Source organism: Mya arenaria, chromosome 10, assembly GCF_026914265.1.
Source record: "Mya arenaria isolate MELC-2E11 chromosome 10, ASM2691426v1".
Taxonomy (NCBI): Eukaryota; Metazoa; Mollusca; class Bivalvia; order Myida; family Myidae; genus Mya; species Mya arenaria.
In genome coordinates, this window is record NC_069131.1 from 67,812,716 (window position 1) to 67,827,847 (window position 15,132).

At 32.3% G+C, this 15,132-nt stretch overlaps 1 protein-coding gene across 1 annotated transcript; it reads left to right on the forward strand.

Annotated features, from left to right (window-relative positions):
- Positions 1–9,476: 9,476 nt before the first annotated feature.
- On the forward strand, positions 9,477–14,440 carry LOC128206693 (uncharacterized). The gene is made up of 6 exons (XM_052909307.1): positions 9,477–9,650; positions 10,778–10,844; positions 10,959–11,114; positions 11,584–11,697; positions 12,098–12,216; positions 12,943–14,440. Exons 1-6 carry the CDS (start codon positions 9,576–9,578, stop codon positions 12,997–12,999), a joined length of 588 nt encoding a protein of 195 aa, XP_052765267.1. The 5' UTR covers positions 9,477–9,575; the 3' UTR covers positions 13,000–14,440.
- The last annotated feature ends 692 nt before the right edge of the window (positions 14,441–15,132 follow it).

Genomic DNA, 15,132 nt, shown 5'->3' on the forward strand with positions numbered 1-15,132 from the left:
AGTGGAATACTTATGTATATATTTATATATACAAAGTAACTGTAATATGTCACTTTCTGCTAGTATATGTGGCGATTTCTACACAGTACTTATAGTACTTAATAGGTCGTCGCTTAAAACTAGTAAATCAGAGCTAAATAGTAAGTGCAATGTTTTCCAATGTGTTCCTGTTATTGGCATTGGTTCATAACGTCATTCTTAATGATCTTCTCACCTTCGGCCCCTATTAAGTACACAAAGTCACTTAAATTTTTATGATAATTCTAATAAAACAAACTTATTTCTTCGCTGACAACATGAGCTATAATCTATTCACATTCAATGTGTTTTCGGCATTCTTTCCATTTGAATCAATAATGACCTTTATCAATATTTGATGACTTTGTCACGAAAGGTTTTATTTTATTTTCCCACACGTGTTAATTTAATAATCAGTATGTCGTCTGCACCAGCAATACCCAATTACTGATTGTTTTACTTCATCGGGTATATGGCAGTATCTTACTTGTAACATACATGACAAGTGGCCTCTTCCTTATACATGTAGTGTTCAAATGTGGAGAATGGAATGACTTCGTTTTGGTTATTTTTCGTTGAATTATGCGTTATCGGGGACTTACGAGGATTTCAATTTGGACATAGAAAGGTTATCGATTATGATGAAATGATAGCAGACAAAGACACTGCTGATCGTTTGAGCCATCTAATACACGGTACTATGAAAAGCAGGGAATTTGACCATAAAACGACAAAAATGGCCGAAGAAAGGTTAACTCATTCTTCCATTTTCTTAACAAATGACTCTCATTTGGTTGAGAGACATGTGAATGCACGTTCATTAAATGTATGCCTCTTCTTAGTTCTTTTATGTAATATAACTATTTCAGATACATCTGTTTATTTATAACTAGTATGCATTTGTCTTAGAATCATGTTAATTTTTTCTAACTTAAATTTAAGTATTGTATAAAATGAAATAAAAAGTGGAATTAGAAATTAAAATGATTTCCACAATGTTTGTTAATAAATTTAAGACATTTGTTATGTTTGTAGATTGTTTAAACGATTTAAAAGAAATCAAGACGGTCCCTTTGTTATGGAAGTGTTGGCTGTTATCGATCCATCCTTATATGAACAGTAAGGCAATATACTCATATTAATACTGATCACGATGAAGTTGTCTTATTCGCACTAATTTGCTGTTTGAGTAAACATATTTTTTCTTAAATATAATTTCGATGTAACAAGTGACTTTCCATGCAATAACATACCGGATTTAAAAATGACTGGAAAAAAGTAAATTTTGAAAATAATTGAATCCAAAAAAATCATCAATGGGAAAGTTTTATGTGATATGTATTTTAAATGAACACAATATAACATGGTATGATGATCCAGGTCATGCACAATTAGTCCCGCAGATAGCACACTATGAGTAATACTGACTTAATACTACATAGCAACAGTCAGATATAGTATAATAATAATAATAATAATAATTATAATAATAATAATAATAATAATAATAATAATAATAATAATAATAATAATAATAGTTTAAAAATAAATTTAAAAAATAAAAATAAATAAAAACATAATTAGTAAATAAATAATAATAATAATAATAATAATAATAATAATAATAATATTAATAATAAAAATAATTATAATAAAAATAATAATATTTATTAAAATTAAAAAATAAAATAAATAGATAAAAAATAATAATAGTAAATAAAAACATAATTTATTAATAATAATAATAATAATAATAATAATAATAATAATAATAATAATAATAATAATAATAATAATAAATAATAATAATTATAATAATATAATAATAATTATTATTATAATAATAATACACTTGAGGTAGGTTTTAACCAAATGCAAACGGCCCGTTTGTTGTCCATGATGCAATTTCAATATTTAAGATTCAGAATGCTTCTTCAGACTAGTATTTTGTTTAAATGTGAGGTTTTTTTACTTAATAAATAACATACTTTATTTCGGCCTGATGCAACATGAATTCCATGAAAAAATAACAGTACCTAAGTGTTAAATGATCGAATTTCCTGAACAGAAACGCAACATGCCGTTAATTGTTTAAATCAAACGACTTTAAACGGAACTGAAGGAAATGCATGGTAACAGACCGTTGTCATACACGTGAAGCACAAGAAAAGGCATTTTTGCCAATCTGAAGTGCCGCCTGTTCGCATTGAAACGTATATAGAAACAAATAAGAAGTGTATATCCTTAAGGTAACTGAATAGGCGAAGCGGTAATAATAATCTTTTTTGTAAACATTGTAATGATTATAAGTAAAGTATGCTTTGTTTTTTATTACAGGTAGTTTATAAGTTGATATCGCAGCTAGTTGATAATAAGATGGTCTGTAATTTGAGCCTCACAACAGGCACACTATTTTGAATACGTTAATTGTTGTAATATTGGCCCAAAGCAGACTTTTATGGGTTTTTCTATAATAACATGAGTAACAAATGTTCAAGAGTAACTATGTTTAACGCTTTTCAAAAACTAGTTTAAAGACATATATACTTTTAAAATATACCAACAGTGATTAAATTTTAAAAATATTGTAAAACAGTTGTTAAAAACACCATATAAGTGTAAATAACTGATTTTCTTAAGCATATTCTTATATCGTATTTCGAAGGTAGACAAACTATCAAATCTAGAACTATGATTCCCCTTTTAAAAAAGTAACCTAGAATTCTTTTATTTTCAACACTAAAGCTCTGATATTCACATTAATTTAAAGCAATTTCTGAATTAAAAAAAATATGATGACATAGGGGATTTTGAAGTGTTGCACTTTCGATATGCAGTATTGCTAAGAATGAATGTTAAGTGTGAGACTGTGAGCCATACTTACCGGTTATATCTCTAGTTTAATGCAGTGTGGGCTCTAGCTTGGTGCCCCTAAACAGGGTTTATGTTTCAATCTTTGCCTTCTGGGCTTGTCCCTGCAGTTTAGCTGTATTATGAGATAAGAGACTAATCTGTTCACAATTTAACTATTTTATACCTCTGAAGGATTGTTTTACTCGAAAATAAACATATTCAAAAGATCCATTCACTATGAGGAACGTGAATGACTCCAAACAGGGTTTTACTTACAGGTATTACTTACTTATTAGGCCTTGTCACTGTTGTTTTCATTATTTGATTAACGCTTACCCATTTTATTTGACAGCTGGAAAATAAAACTTACGGTTGAAGACATCAACATTGCCATTCGCCAGTACTACTCCTACATATTTGAACAGGTAAAGTTAAACTTAAGATCACGTTGCTTCAAAATGCATTGGTATCAATTTTCAACATTGCTACAAAACTATGTATATAAGATGGTCTGGATTAAAGCTTGATCTACAGCCATGTACAATAAAACCCTTATCCGATTGACAAGTTCATGTTTTGAATGCACATTCTAAAACGATATAGATATTTCACGAACAATTAAGGTAAATTAACATAAAAAATGTTAATTATTTTCAATTTATATATCCTTGTAAAATATGGTGACAATGACATTGATTACGAAACGAGGAGTATATTTTGATGTAAAAGCACCGACCAAGTGAATATAAAGTGCAAACAAAGAAAAGCTTATATCTTGATCATCATGTAAAAGAACATCCATACGTCTACTTACAGATAGACCGACGTTTTGCCAATATTGACAATAAGCAGCTGCAGATTCGGATAAGATTTTCAGACATTCTTATTCTCGAGGTAGGAACAGATTAAACAAGAAATGTCAACTAGAATCACAATAAAAAGAAACTATATTGCTACCAAATCCACCATTTCGATATTTTGTTGGTGGTAGTGATGATGATGATGATGATGATGATGATGATGATGATGATGATGATGACATTTGATGTCATTTGATGTCACCCTTGAGAATTTCCTAAGGATAGTTGTTTTTTTTCTCAATTGTTAAGACAGCTGAATGCTGGTATGAAACACTCACGTGTCTGTTTCCTGGGGGGGGGGGGGGGCAGAAACGAGTACTTAATCCTGTTTGAGAGGCCATGAGAAAGTACTACCCTTAGGACACTTACTCAAAACGGTTTTGGTTAAAGATTAAAGATTGACCACTCTCACCCTCTAATAGCACCTTAGCTGATGGAAGGGTCGCTTCGTTGTACACTAGCCAAAACTATCGAAAGGTTCCATCAGGCCCTATTTAATGGTGGTCTGTAGTTTTTCACATTGTTATGTTATGTTACTTTGAATTCACAAATTTTTGACATTGAAATTAAATTATATTAGCTGAATGACCATAAACTAAGATAAACTAGATTTGATCGAAAGTTAAAATATCAAGGTGTGTCCCTAAAAATTTCATTGGTTTTATTTCTGCATATAACACAGCATACTTCCAATGTTTTAACAGAGAGATCTTTCGTCGTCATTGGCAATGACCAACCAAAATTTTTTTTTTTTTATTAAGGTAACTTAAACTCAGTCAAACGTATTTAACGTGTCTGACCACAATATAATAGTGAGGACATAATTTACAACACGTTTAGCCATCAGACGTATGCGTTTATTCGCTTAAGTGTATGACCACAAAACATAATGCAACGCATTTGTATTTCAAACAAAACATATCCATTACGTAGTCGAATACTTCACCGCCATGGACACAGGGTGACCCAGAAACAGAAGTGGTGGAAGCAAGAGAATTGTTGTCAAAATTCCAAGATTGGGTCATCGCAAAGTCTTTCCTTGGCAACTACGACCACGTTATGCTGTTCACAAGGTACAAACAATGCGTGCTAATTGTACGTCCTAGTAGTTAAGTGAGTTTATAGACTGCTACATTTTGATTTTTTAAACTGATGTTCTGACCTATAATGGCACATCCTCTGCCAACATTCTAACAGTGATTTTGATAAAAAGGTCATTGGTACTGAAGTAAATAAGAAATGTAATGTTGTCAACACGTACATGTTGAATGTGTATGTATTGTATATATACATGTGGACATTGACCATGTTTATGGTAAACAGCTTTCTTTTAACACTTGATGATTTCCTTGTTTTATTTTTTACATACGGGCACTTTAGAACTGATGCCATTAAATTGGAATTAATTATACAGATAGATTGATTAAAATATTCATTTCAACATAACCTATACAATGTTCATGGTAATTCGTATTAAGGACATAAGTTGAAACATAATATGTATGAACAAGGAAAGGCATGTCATGAACAATTTATGTTCAAATCAAAGTGACCTTGAATCACATTAGTAACTAGAAGTGTTTGTGTATGTACGATGAGTATTTTACATTACGATACAGGAAGACATTTAACCTTTGCATTTTGTTTTCTTTCTCCGAGATATTTAAATTAAGTCTTTCATAACATGAATTGGCAGTTTCATTTTATTTTGATTTTGAACTGGGATTTCAAGCGTTGTTGGGACCCGAAAAGAATAGCATCAGTATTTCTTAGATGCATAGAAAGCTTATTGAATATAGGCCACAGGCTACCTTAGCCACTTCAAGTCATCACGTAAAAATAATCCACTTAAATTTTCCTAACACAAGAATTGCTGCGTAGTCTGCATAAAAGGGTAACTTATTTTTGAAAACAGCAGACACGTCATGAGCATAAACTAGAGAGTTGACAAATGCAGCCATAAGAAACAGTTGCTGATGATGAGAACTTACCTGAAATTTCTACTTACCGACTTCTTACCGTGGGAATATGAAAGAAATAAACCAACTAATGGTTTACAATTCAGTGAAGCCAATCGCCTATTAGTTATTCAAAATTGAGTGATTTATTGTATTTAAATTCATGCGAAAAACTACAGAAACAAGCTCAGTAGCAAAAAGTTTAAACATAAGCCCGGTTTAATGGCCTGGGTAAACGACAAAGACATAGAACATAAAAACAAAAAATCACAAACAAGAAACATGGCAGAACAGCACAAAAATCTACAAACAGCACAGTGCATACATACTATTTATAAAAAAACTAGGTATGTTTATCAAGGAAAGCGTTCTGAAGATATAAAAAGAACATAGTGTCCATCTAAAAGTGAATATAATCAGTAAGAAGAATCAGATAGGTATCAGTTGAGAATCTTGTGGTTATGCTGGCTGATACTCATAAAAAATAATAATTTGGACTAGTTTTTTTTCTGATTGGTCATAAATAACCCGCTCCTCCGGGTTCTCCGGTTTCCCCCACAAAGCTAGACCACACTCTCGGGTAAAATCGGGCGAACGAGAGTAATTAACATAATATTGTAATAACTTGTTTCACAATCGTTGTAAAATCAACATGTTAAAACTAATAACCCGCTCAATAACCTTATAGGCAGTATAGACAATAGTCGATATTGCGAGAGGGCGGTACTTTAAAACATCCTTATTATGTTTTGTATAACATTGTATACTTGTTGGGGGGAGGGGGTCCATATAACTTCTTTTGATAAAAAATTGCTTTGCACTTTCATTGCTTTGTTTTGCATGTTTAGTATGCTTAACATTATAAATATTTAGTATTTTACGTTCATTCATTTTAGATATGACCTCAAGGGTGGGGGCATGAATTCTGTTGCTGGTTTGTATAATGTTGTTTTGATATAAATTCATAGATGTTCGAGAAGTGAAATGCAATTCTATATCTTAATTGTCGGGTACTTATCATCGATTTTCATTCGATACTTATGTGAAAAACTACAGAAACAAGCTCAGTAGCCAAACGTTTAAACATAAACCCCGTTTCATTGCACTGGGTAAACGCCAAAGACATAGAACACAAAAGCAATAGTTGTCGCAATACTTTCAAAACAAACATTTTCATATATATAATTGTTTCGTTTTGGGGTTAAACCCAATAAACTTCCAGTCGAGTGATGTCGAATTTAAAAAAAAGGAAATATATGCCGTCGATTTTCAGGTTTGGCTTATATTGGGGGTATATGTACACGAAGTAGTGTATCGGTGGTAGAGGACAGACACTCCAACCAACTGGTTACCATAGCAACGCATGAGCTAGGTCACAGGTACGTATATGCCGCTGGAAAATATACCACTGAAAACTATTTTCAGTGCTTATTCGAGTTATATTTGGAAAAGTGCTTTCATTGGAGCTTGACTGAAACATATGCATAAGTCAATAAAAGACGTTCAAATATGTCTTATGGACAAATCAATGTATAATTCTTTGGAAGAGGATACAACTTTGTTTAGAATATTTTTCCCTCTGGTATACCTACTACAACATTGATAAAATGAAAACAACCTTGTTGAACATATCCTGAATTATATATTACTTCATTTAACCGTCCGTATCTGGCAGTGCGCCTATAAAAGTAGCGAGGTTCTAATTAAATATTATACAGTATATGTCAGCATGGCAACTGCCTTATATATGTTGTTTTGTTTTGGTTTTATTTTATAACCCTTTCCACTTTTATTTAAATTTAAGTTCATTGAATAACTATTTATTTATTCAACATAGTGGTTAGGTTATTGTTATTGTTCCCCAAGTGTCTACGCACATAGGACGATTGTGTTCGTACTCTGTACTACCGCTATTCAGTGAAATTCATTTTTCAAAAGGTTTGAAAAGTTTAATTATCAAGTCAAAATGAATGTACATTCACCTTAATTTCTGTTTTAGTCTTGGATGCTGGCACGACGGAGATAAGGACACATGTTCAAGTGAAAATAACAACATAATGTCGGAAGTCTCCGAGATATCACGTGATTTGTCCAAGAACCGCAACTCCTGGATATTTTCAGACTGCAGCGTACAGCAGTTTCAGAGCAATTTGTTGGTATTAGACAGGTGAGACTAAAGGTGTGATTAACTACAAAATAAGAACTGATCATTTAGTGCTAAACTATAACGACTAGAAACGCCTTGGTTTTATAATTAAGACATAAAATATAGATGATTTAAATTCAATTATGTCTTTAAATTCAATCTTTGATTGATAAATTTAATAATATAGTTTCATAAAGACGTCGTTTAAATTTTAACCGAGAAAGTACTCCAATAACCATTTCAATTTAATTAAAAAAAAATACATTTATATTGGTTATGTGTGGTCTCTCTGATTTTCTGCAATAAAGGTTACAACAGTGCTGTATTGAGTTAATGATTCAACTATGTTTTCTTGCACACCATGCCCCAATATCACGAAAATACTAAGGTCAAATCTCAATCTCAATCTCAACTCATTTTACCAAATATAGTGTTGTTCTATATTCCGCATACTAATTGAAAACGTTTTTTTTTTCTTATAGAATGTGTTATTGAAAGATTTTGACAATATTTTAAAGATAACTTAATCTACAGCAAAAAATATACTTCAGTAATTTTTACAAAAACAATGGATTGTACTTTTTGACTGAAGAATTTTTTCCATTGGAATCTAGACCAAAGGTTTCAATCAACATATTGAATGATAGAATGCGGTTTAAAAAATGTGTAACAACATATATATTATTTTCAATCAATCCTGATGTCATATGGTAAAATGAGTTGAAATTGAGTTTGAGATTTGACTTACGTGTTTTCGTGATATTGGGGCCAGGGCCAACGCAAACTGCTTGCACAAAACAACAGTACCTGTATCCGTGGTGTCTGAGATGCCATTCCAAGTTGCCTCCCCTGATGTACAATGCCAAGAGCTTGAAGGGCAAGGATCACACCTATGTAGAGTAAGAACTTTAGAATAATAGCTTTTTGTTATAATTACATTGAAGGAATGTATACGTTGTAAACATCAAATCAACTGTGTGTTTTTTGTGCGATTTCTTCAACACAATGTAAATGCTCGAAGTATTACAAGACCTCTTAGCAGTGAAAGGTTGCAAAACAAAATAAATAATGTCATTTAGAACCTCTTATCGAACAATCTAAATGAAGTTGCCATCAGCTGTAATATGATAAAAGTTAGTTCAATTTACCTTTTTGTCGTGTTTTGGATATCCAAGTATATGGATTGTTAGTGTGCTTGTCAGTTAATAACAACCTTAGGTTATTATTTAATAGATTTACACAGTAACGCATGTATCTTAATAAAGGCCGTTTAAGAATGAAACAGCCTCATGGTATTTATGTTTAAACTTTCGGCCACTGAGCTTGTTTCTGTACCTTTTCACATAGATAATGTCTTTCATAAAGTATGAAACAAATCACAATTCTCCATACATCAATATAGGTGTGCCTTAAGAAGGCTATGCATACAACGATATCTCCGCAATCTAACCATTTTATATGACATAGCAGTGGTGATAAATGTATACCGTGGGGTGAAAAGATCGCGAATATTATGTTTGCTAAACATGTTCACCATTGTCATTAACACACTTCATTGACATTAATTTGATCAATTAAAAATAAGATGTTGCGTATTGTCATTTTATCTCACTTATTTAAAACCGCTGGTTTAGTTTCAGACAGTAAACAGTTCTTATTATCAGTAACATGTTTATATCTGAATGATATTACTCTTGGAAGAACAAGTATCATGACGGTTATGGAGAAATTTGTGCGTTGATGTTCTGCTGGGTGTCACGTGACTCGTGTTCTTTTCATGTGGCATTGGATGGTACCTTTTGTGGGACAAATAAGGTAAGGTTAATTGTTGCTTCCAATTACACTTTCACAAACAAGCTTTAAAGCGTTGTATACTTAAGTTAAGTTACTGGACGTCATGTTGGTAATTGGACGGGCGATAGGTCTGTTACAAACATTTTGTTGAACGAAATTATTTTACATACTTAAACCTTCTGTGTTTTAAAAAGTGGTACACTGAATTGTCATGCCGTGTTTTTGATGTTAGCATAAGTTTTGTAAGAAATCGTCAACTTGTTTAAGCAATGTATACCATTTTACTAAATTTAATTAAATTTGGTACGAATGATCACCTTGAATTACATAATGTATGATAATTGTCGTTGTCTATGGTCGAGTCTTTCAAAGCCATGCTTTCTTAAATAAGATGGTTACGTGTAAGCCTTATTTCTGTTTTCTAGTGTAAAACTTTCACAATAGTAGAGGGGTTGTTTTGAAACGTTTTCCACATTACCAGCATAAATTGTACTACCCAACAAATGTTACTTGAAATGCATCAAGAGTTTTGCTTTGCAAAGAGTAACATGTCATCGATACTCTATTTGCATAAACCTGAAATATGCAGCCTTTCATATCTTATTGTTTTATACGCTTGGTTCAATTAAATATTAAACGTCTGAAATCTCAAACAAATCCTGTTTAAAGCCAGCGTGTAGGGACAGTGATTACTACTGTGATGGCCCTTGTTTTGATTATTGCCACACTTGTGTTTTATGTTAAGTTTCATGATGAATATTCGAAATAAATATTTGTACTCGTTTCCGGCTAAGCCTTGGAAAGATTTGCCTTATTTTTGTTTACGAAGGTAACATTGTGAACCTATTTGTTTCTGACTAGACCTTGGAAAACATGGCCTTGTTTTAATTTTAGGTGTTAACTTTGAGAAACTTGGCATGCCCTTTAGTGGATAATCTAGTTTTAAGCCAACTTTGTCATGAATTCGGTGTTATGTTGAATCTTGAGCGTGAGTTTTTACTTAAATGAGATAAGATATTTTGAAGAATAATTCAACATAAGAGAAATATTTTGGTACTTTGGGCAAGAGAAGCATAAATTGTTTAATGTCATAGGTAAATTGCTTAGATGTAATTATTTTGACGTATGTTTTATTTTATTTGCCTCAGGTCTGTTCAAATGGTTTCTGTATTGGAAACAGCGATTCAAGCAAGACCAGCGCCATGTCAGCACCAGGTTAGTTTCGGTTAAAGTGTATTCTGATATTTATGTTTCTATTGACAGGTTGACTTTATATACATTGGTTCAGAAACAAGAGTTTTCCTTTTCTGCACATTGCCTTTGTTTCAGCTGAGTTCTGTCCCTTTGGAGATCAATTACCTCCCTTGGAACCTGAAGGTGCCGTGTGTTCACAAGTAGTTCGCGATGAACCATACAAATGTTATGAGAGAGAATTATATGCATCCTGTTGCGCATCATGTAATGCCATTCATACTATTTTACCCGGTAAGTATAGTTTTTGTAGTTCTTCAACTGTAGTTTATACAAATATAACAGCAATTACCAGGTGAGTTTCAGATAAGCATTCTAGGTATACTTAGTAAAACCGATCTAAGGGTTCATTTATATACAGGTCCGTCGACAACGACAAGGACCCAAGCTGAATGCCATATTTCTTCTTCGAAAATCAAAACCGAGATTAATACATACGTAGTAAAAGCTTGTTAAGTAACACGGTTATCTATTGGCAGCCTACCGTGAGTACCAGCTTTTTGTTACCGACAAAGTTTGCGGGATGCAAATTTGGTGATAAGAAGTCGCGCTTCAGTAAACTCATCAGTTGGGTGCCTTAAATGCTTGTAGAAATTGGTGTGACAGCACTTTTTCAGGCTGCGAGGTTTGTTACAAGTAGCGCTGCGCTTTAGTAGATCGTCTTGCATGTGTTGTTGATTTATGTTACCAACACATTTTGCAGGTTGTGAATATGGTGACAAGAAGTCGAGCTGCGCTTCAGTAGGTCGTTTTGAATGTCTGATAGATTCTTCAACATGTTGCGCAACGTGTGCTGTATACGCGGCAGACCTTAAAGGTATTTACATATTTGTTTTTGTATTAACTAGGTGTAAGGAACTGAGAATATGGTACATTTAACACTGTCCCGTCCATTATAAGTATGTCTCTTATTGACACCTGTAGCAATGACAAGAAAGCAAAACAGAATTTAACGGTAATTTTATGTACAATTTTATGTTTAGTTCACCATCGTATGAGTTATTATTTATATATTGATTCGGCTTAGTACCTTCAAACATATTCAATGCAATAGAGTTACAGTTTGTGACTATCAAGGGTTTATGTTTCAACGAGGGTTCTTGCACAATAAAGGTGAGAAAAGTTATTCGGCGGCATCTAAAAACTATGAGTCAGTATTGTATGAAAGCATAAAGTAGTTCGTGTGAACAAATCAGAAATAACAAATTGTATTTAAGATTGGAAGTTCCCTGTTGTCGTAGGAGTTGTGGTTATTGGTACGTGTCTCATTGGCATCATGATCTACTATATGGTTAGAAGGCTTCTTCATAAGAAATCGAGAACATCTGGATGCATGGTAATTTAGTTATATATATTTCCATGTATGTTCCTTCATAGTTCTCCTATCATGTTGGTTCGATAAATATAACTAGTTGATTCTTTAACACGTAATAACGTCAATGTTGGTTATTGTGGGCGCTCTCCTCGTCGTTGATGTCAATGAACAGTCTTGAATAAAACTGATTTAAATACTATATATGTATTTTTTTTTCCAATGACCTGATTTGGAACGTACATATTTGTGACGTTACAGTTGTATGTACTTCTGCTATAAAGTTTATTTTGTGAACAATCAAAACACATTCTTTGCGAATGTTCAACATCAAATGAATGTAGATCTGGAGGTCCTGCTTTTACTTATTTCAAAATAAACAATGTTCTGAGGAACTCCGTGACGCCCGCTGTGATTTCAATTAACCGAGAGTTATGACGTCAGCATAAAACAATGCAAACGTTTTTATGGTGAAACTTTCATATAAATGTACGGTCAGTGTCAAACAGTATAACATATATTGCATATTCGGTTACTCGGCTCTTTTTCTTGTGACCTTGAGTCTGATTTTTCCATCTGCAACGAAAAATCAAAAACGTTACAGTATGATACCTGGTGAAAGGAAGTAGAGGAGTAAGCGGGAATCATTAAATAGGAATGAAGCACATCTTAATATATATCTTCAAACAAAACAACCTTATTGTTAGAATTATGTTATTAGCATAACAGCGGTCAACATATTTTCCACAGGTCAGTTACACGAATGAGCTACCAGAACACCAAAGAACACAGGTGTTTGCAGTTTAATCGTCAGGAGCAGTTCTCTCACATATATGACAAGCCAACCATAGACATAACAAGAAGCACCGCATTTAAATCTCAAGTGTATGAGCGACAGCAGCAGCAATAAATCGAATACTTTCCGCTTATTCCATGTCAACATCATCAGCCAAGTACTTCATCTTCATAAAGTTATTATATTGTACTCTTCCAAATAAGCATCGATATGTTCACATTTTCATTCATGTTACATGTACATTTAGAAAATAACATAACATTTTCAATTGTCAAATATTTCTTCTGTTGTTATCTATATTCAAGTAAATGTTTAACTTTCACGATAAACAGTCTTAAGATAATTGTCTGATATTTAGCTGCGACATTGTCATTTACTAAATTGTAAAAGGTGTTAAGAAATACCAAAGAAGGACTATTTTGTCTGAGCCACAAATTATATGACGTTAAAGAATATTACTGAATCTTAACTCATAATACAAGCTATGAACCAGTCATTTATATATTTGGAATTTTTGAAAAAAGAAATTTTAGAATGAATGTCAGTTTTGATACGTTGCACTTAATGCTTTCCGCTCATTCCAAACGAAAGAAACCTTCTAGTGATCGATGTATTGGTTAAGCATTTAAGTTTAGGTTAATTTAAAAAGTTATGGATTATGTGCAAAAGTAAGAATGCGAAATCTGCAGTATGTTCAAGGATTTTATTGACTTGTCGGTCACTCGCAGGTTACACACAACTATTCTTCCGCAGACCTTAAACAAAAGTGTCCGGTAACTCTTTATTTTTCTAAGGCCCGCTTAACTTGAATTTATACTTGTTTAAAGGCCGACTGAAACATATGCAAGTAAGAAAAGAGGGAATAATTATGTATGTATTTTATTTCATTGATAATCAACTTGTTATGTATGTAAAATATGAAGAACATCTGTGACTGAGCTTAGAAAAACTAATTTAAAACAATGGTTTTTGACATAAATACACTACTCGAACTTTGCTTAATCAGTGGAAAAAAAATCAACTTATCGTGATTTCGACAGATTTGTGATTATCGCCTATGCTTTATCTGATTGTGTTTGTGTTCATGGTTATAATTTCATTTGCATTTCTTATATGTACATGTACATATAGAGAGTTATTGTTGGTTTGGTGTTATTTCAATTTTATTCTATCGATTTTGTTATAAAACCAGAACAGATGAAGCAGATATTTAATAAATAGAGCGAAATTCAAAACTCATAATTTTATATCCACTAATAAACCTTAATAAATATAACATCATTGGACATGAGACGTGTGTTTTCGGCTTCTGTAAATTTTCCACCATCGGTAAATATAGCTGGTGTTGCTGTTTTCCCTTTTTAAATATTTTTTGCCTAAAAATGTCAGTTTAAAAACTGTATATTAAATTTTGCTTTAAGTTCACTTCAATTTGTACATGTATTTCGATGAGAGTACGCATTTATCCACACCCCTTTTCTATGAACAATTTGATATTTCAATGTTTCTATAAATATGCAAATACATAGAACAACTTGAGAATAAATTTCCTTTCTGAATTCTATTGATTGTCTTATTATTTTCTCTTATTACAAATTTCATAGTGGTTTATATGAAGCGTCTACTAAATATTAATTGTATGATTAAGCGTTTCAAACCAAGCTATTGTTTCTAGTTCCGTTTGTCATAAGTGTGGCTAATTGTCTGTTTAAGATATATTGTCAAAAGTTGTGACTAAATCTAAGTGAAAGTGCTTTAGATACACTCTTACCAGAAATCAATATTCAGACAAACCCTTGCCTTTCCCATTCTTCTGTTATAAGGAAACACTCATAGTTCGACACCAAACTGCAATATCCTATACATCAACGCGCAAGGCCAATAAGCTATGAAATCGATAAACAAAATAAATATAATTCGAAAATTTCTAGATAATGAACGAGCATGAATGTTATCCATGAAATTAAGAAAAATATGGTTAAAAACGAGATAAAAAAGTTTCGATCCAGAGCAAGATTTGTCAACATTGCAGCTAAAGTTGTCAACATATATAAAGGATCTGTCACGTATCGTCACATAATTTATTCAACACAAGGCGAGCCTATGTTTAACAGATGAAAAACACAAATTTTTCCTCGACACTT

What these genes read in the sequence shown, in the direction of transcription:
- LOC128206693 (XM_052909307.1), top strand. Translation starts at nt 9,576, where the DNA reads ATGTTCTGCTGGGTGTCACGTGACTCGTGTTCTTTTCATGTGGCATTG. An exon ending in CAGCGCCATGTCAGCACCAG is followed by an intron (nt 10,845 to 10,958) that starts GTTAGTTTCGGT and finishes CCTTTGTTTCAG; the next exon opens with CTGAGTTCTGTCCCTTTGGA. An exon ending in CATTCATACTATTTTACCCG is followed by an intron (nt 11,115 to 11,583) that starts GTAAGTATAGTT and finishes CACATTTTGCAG; the next exon opens with GTTGTGAATATGGTGACAAG.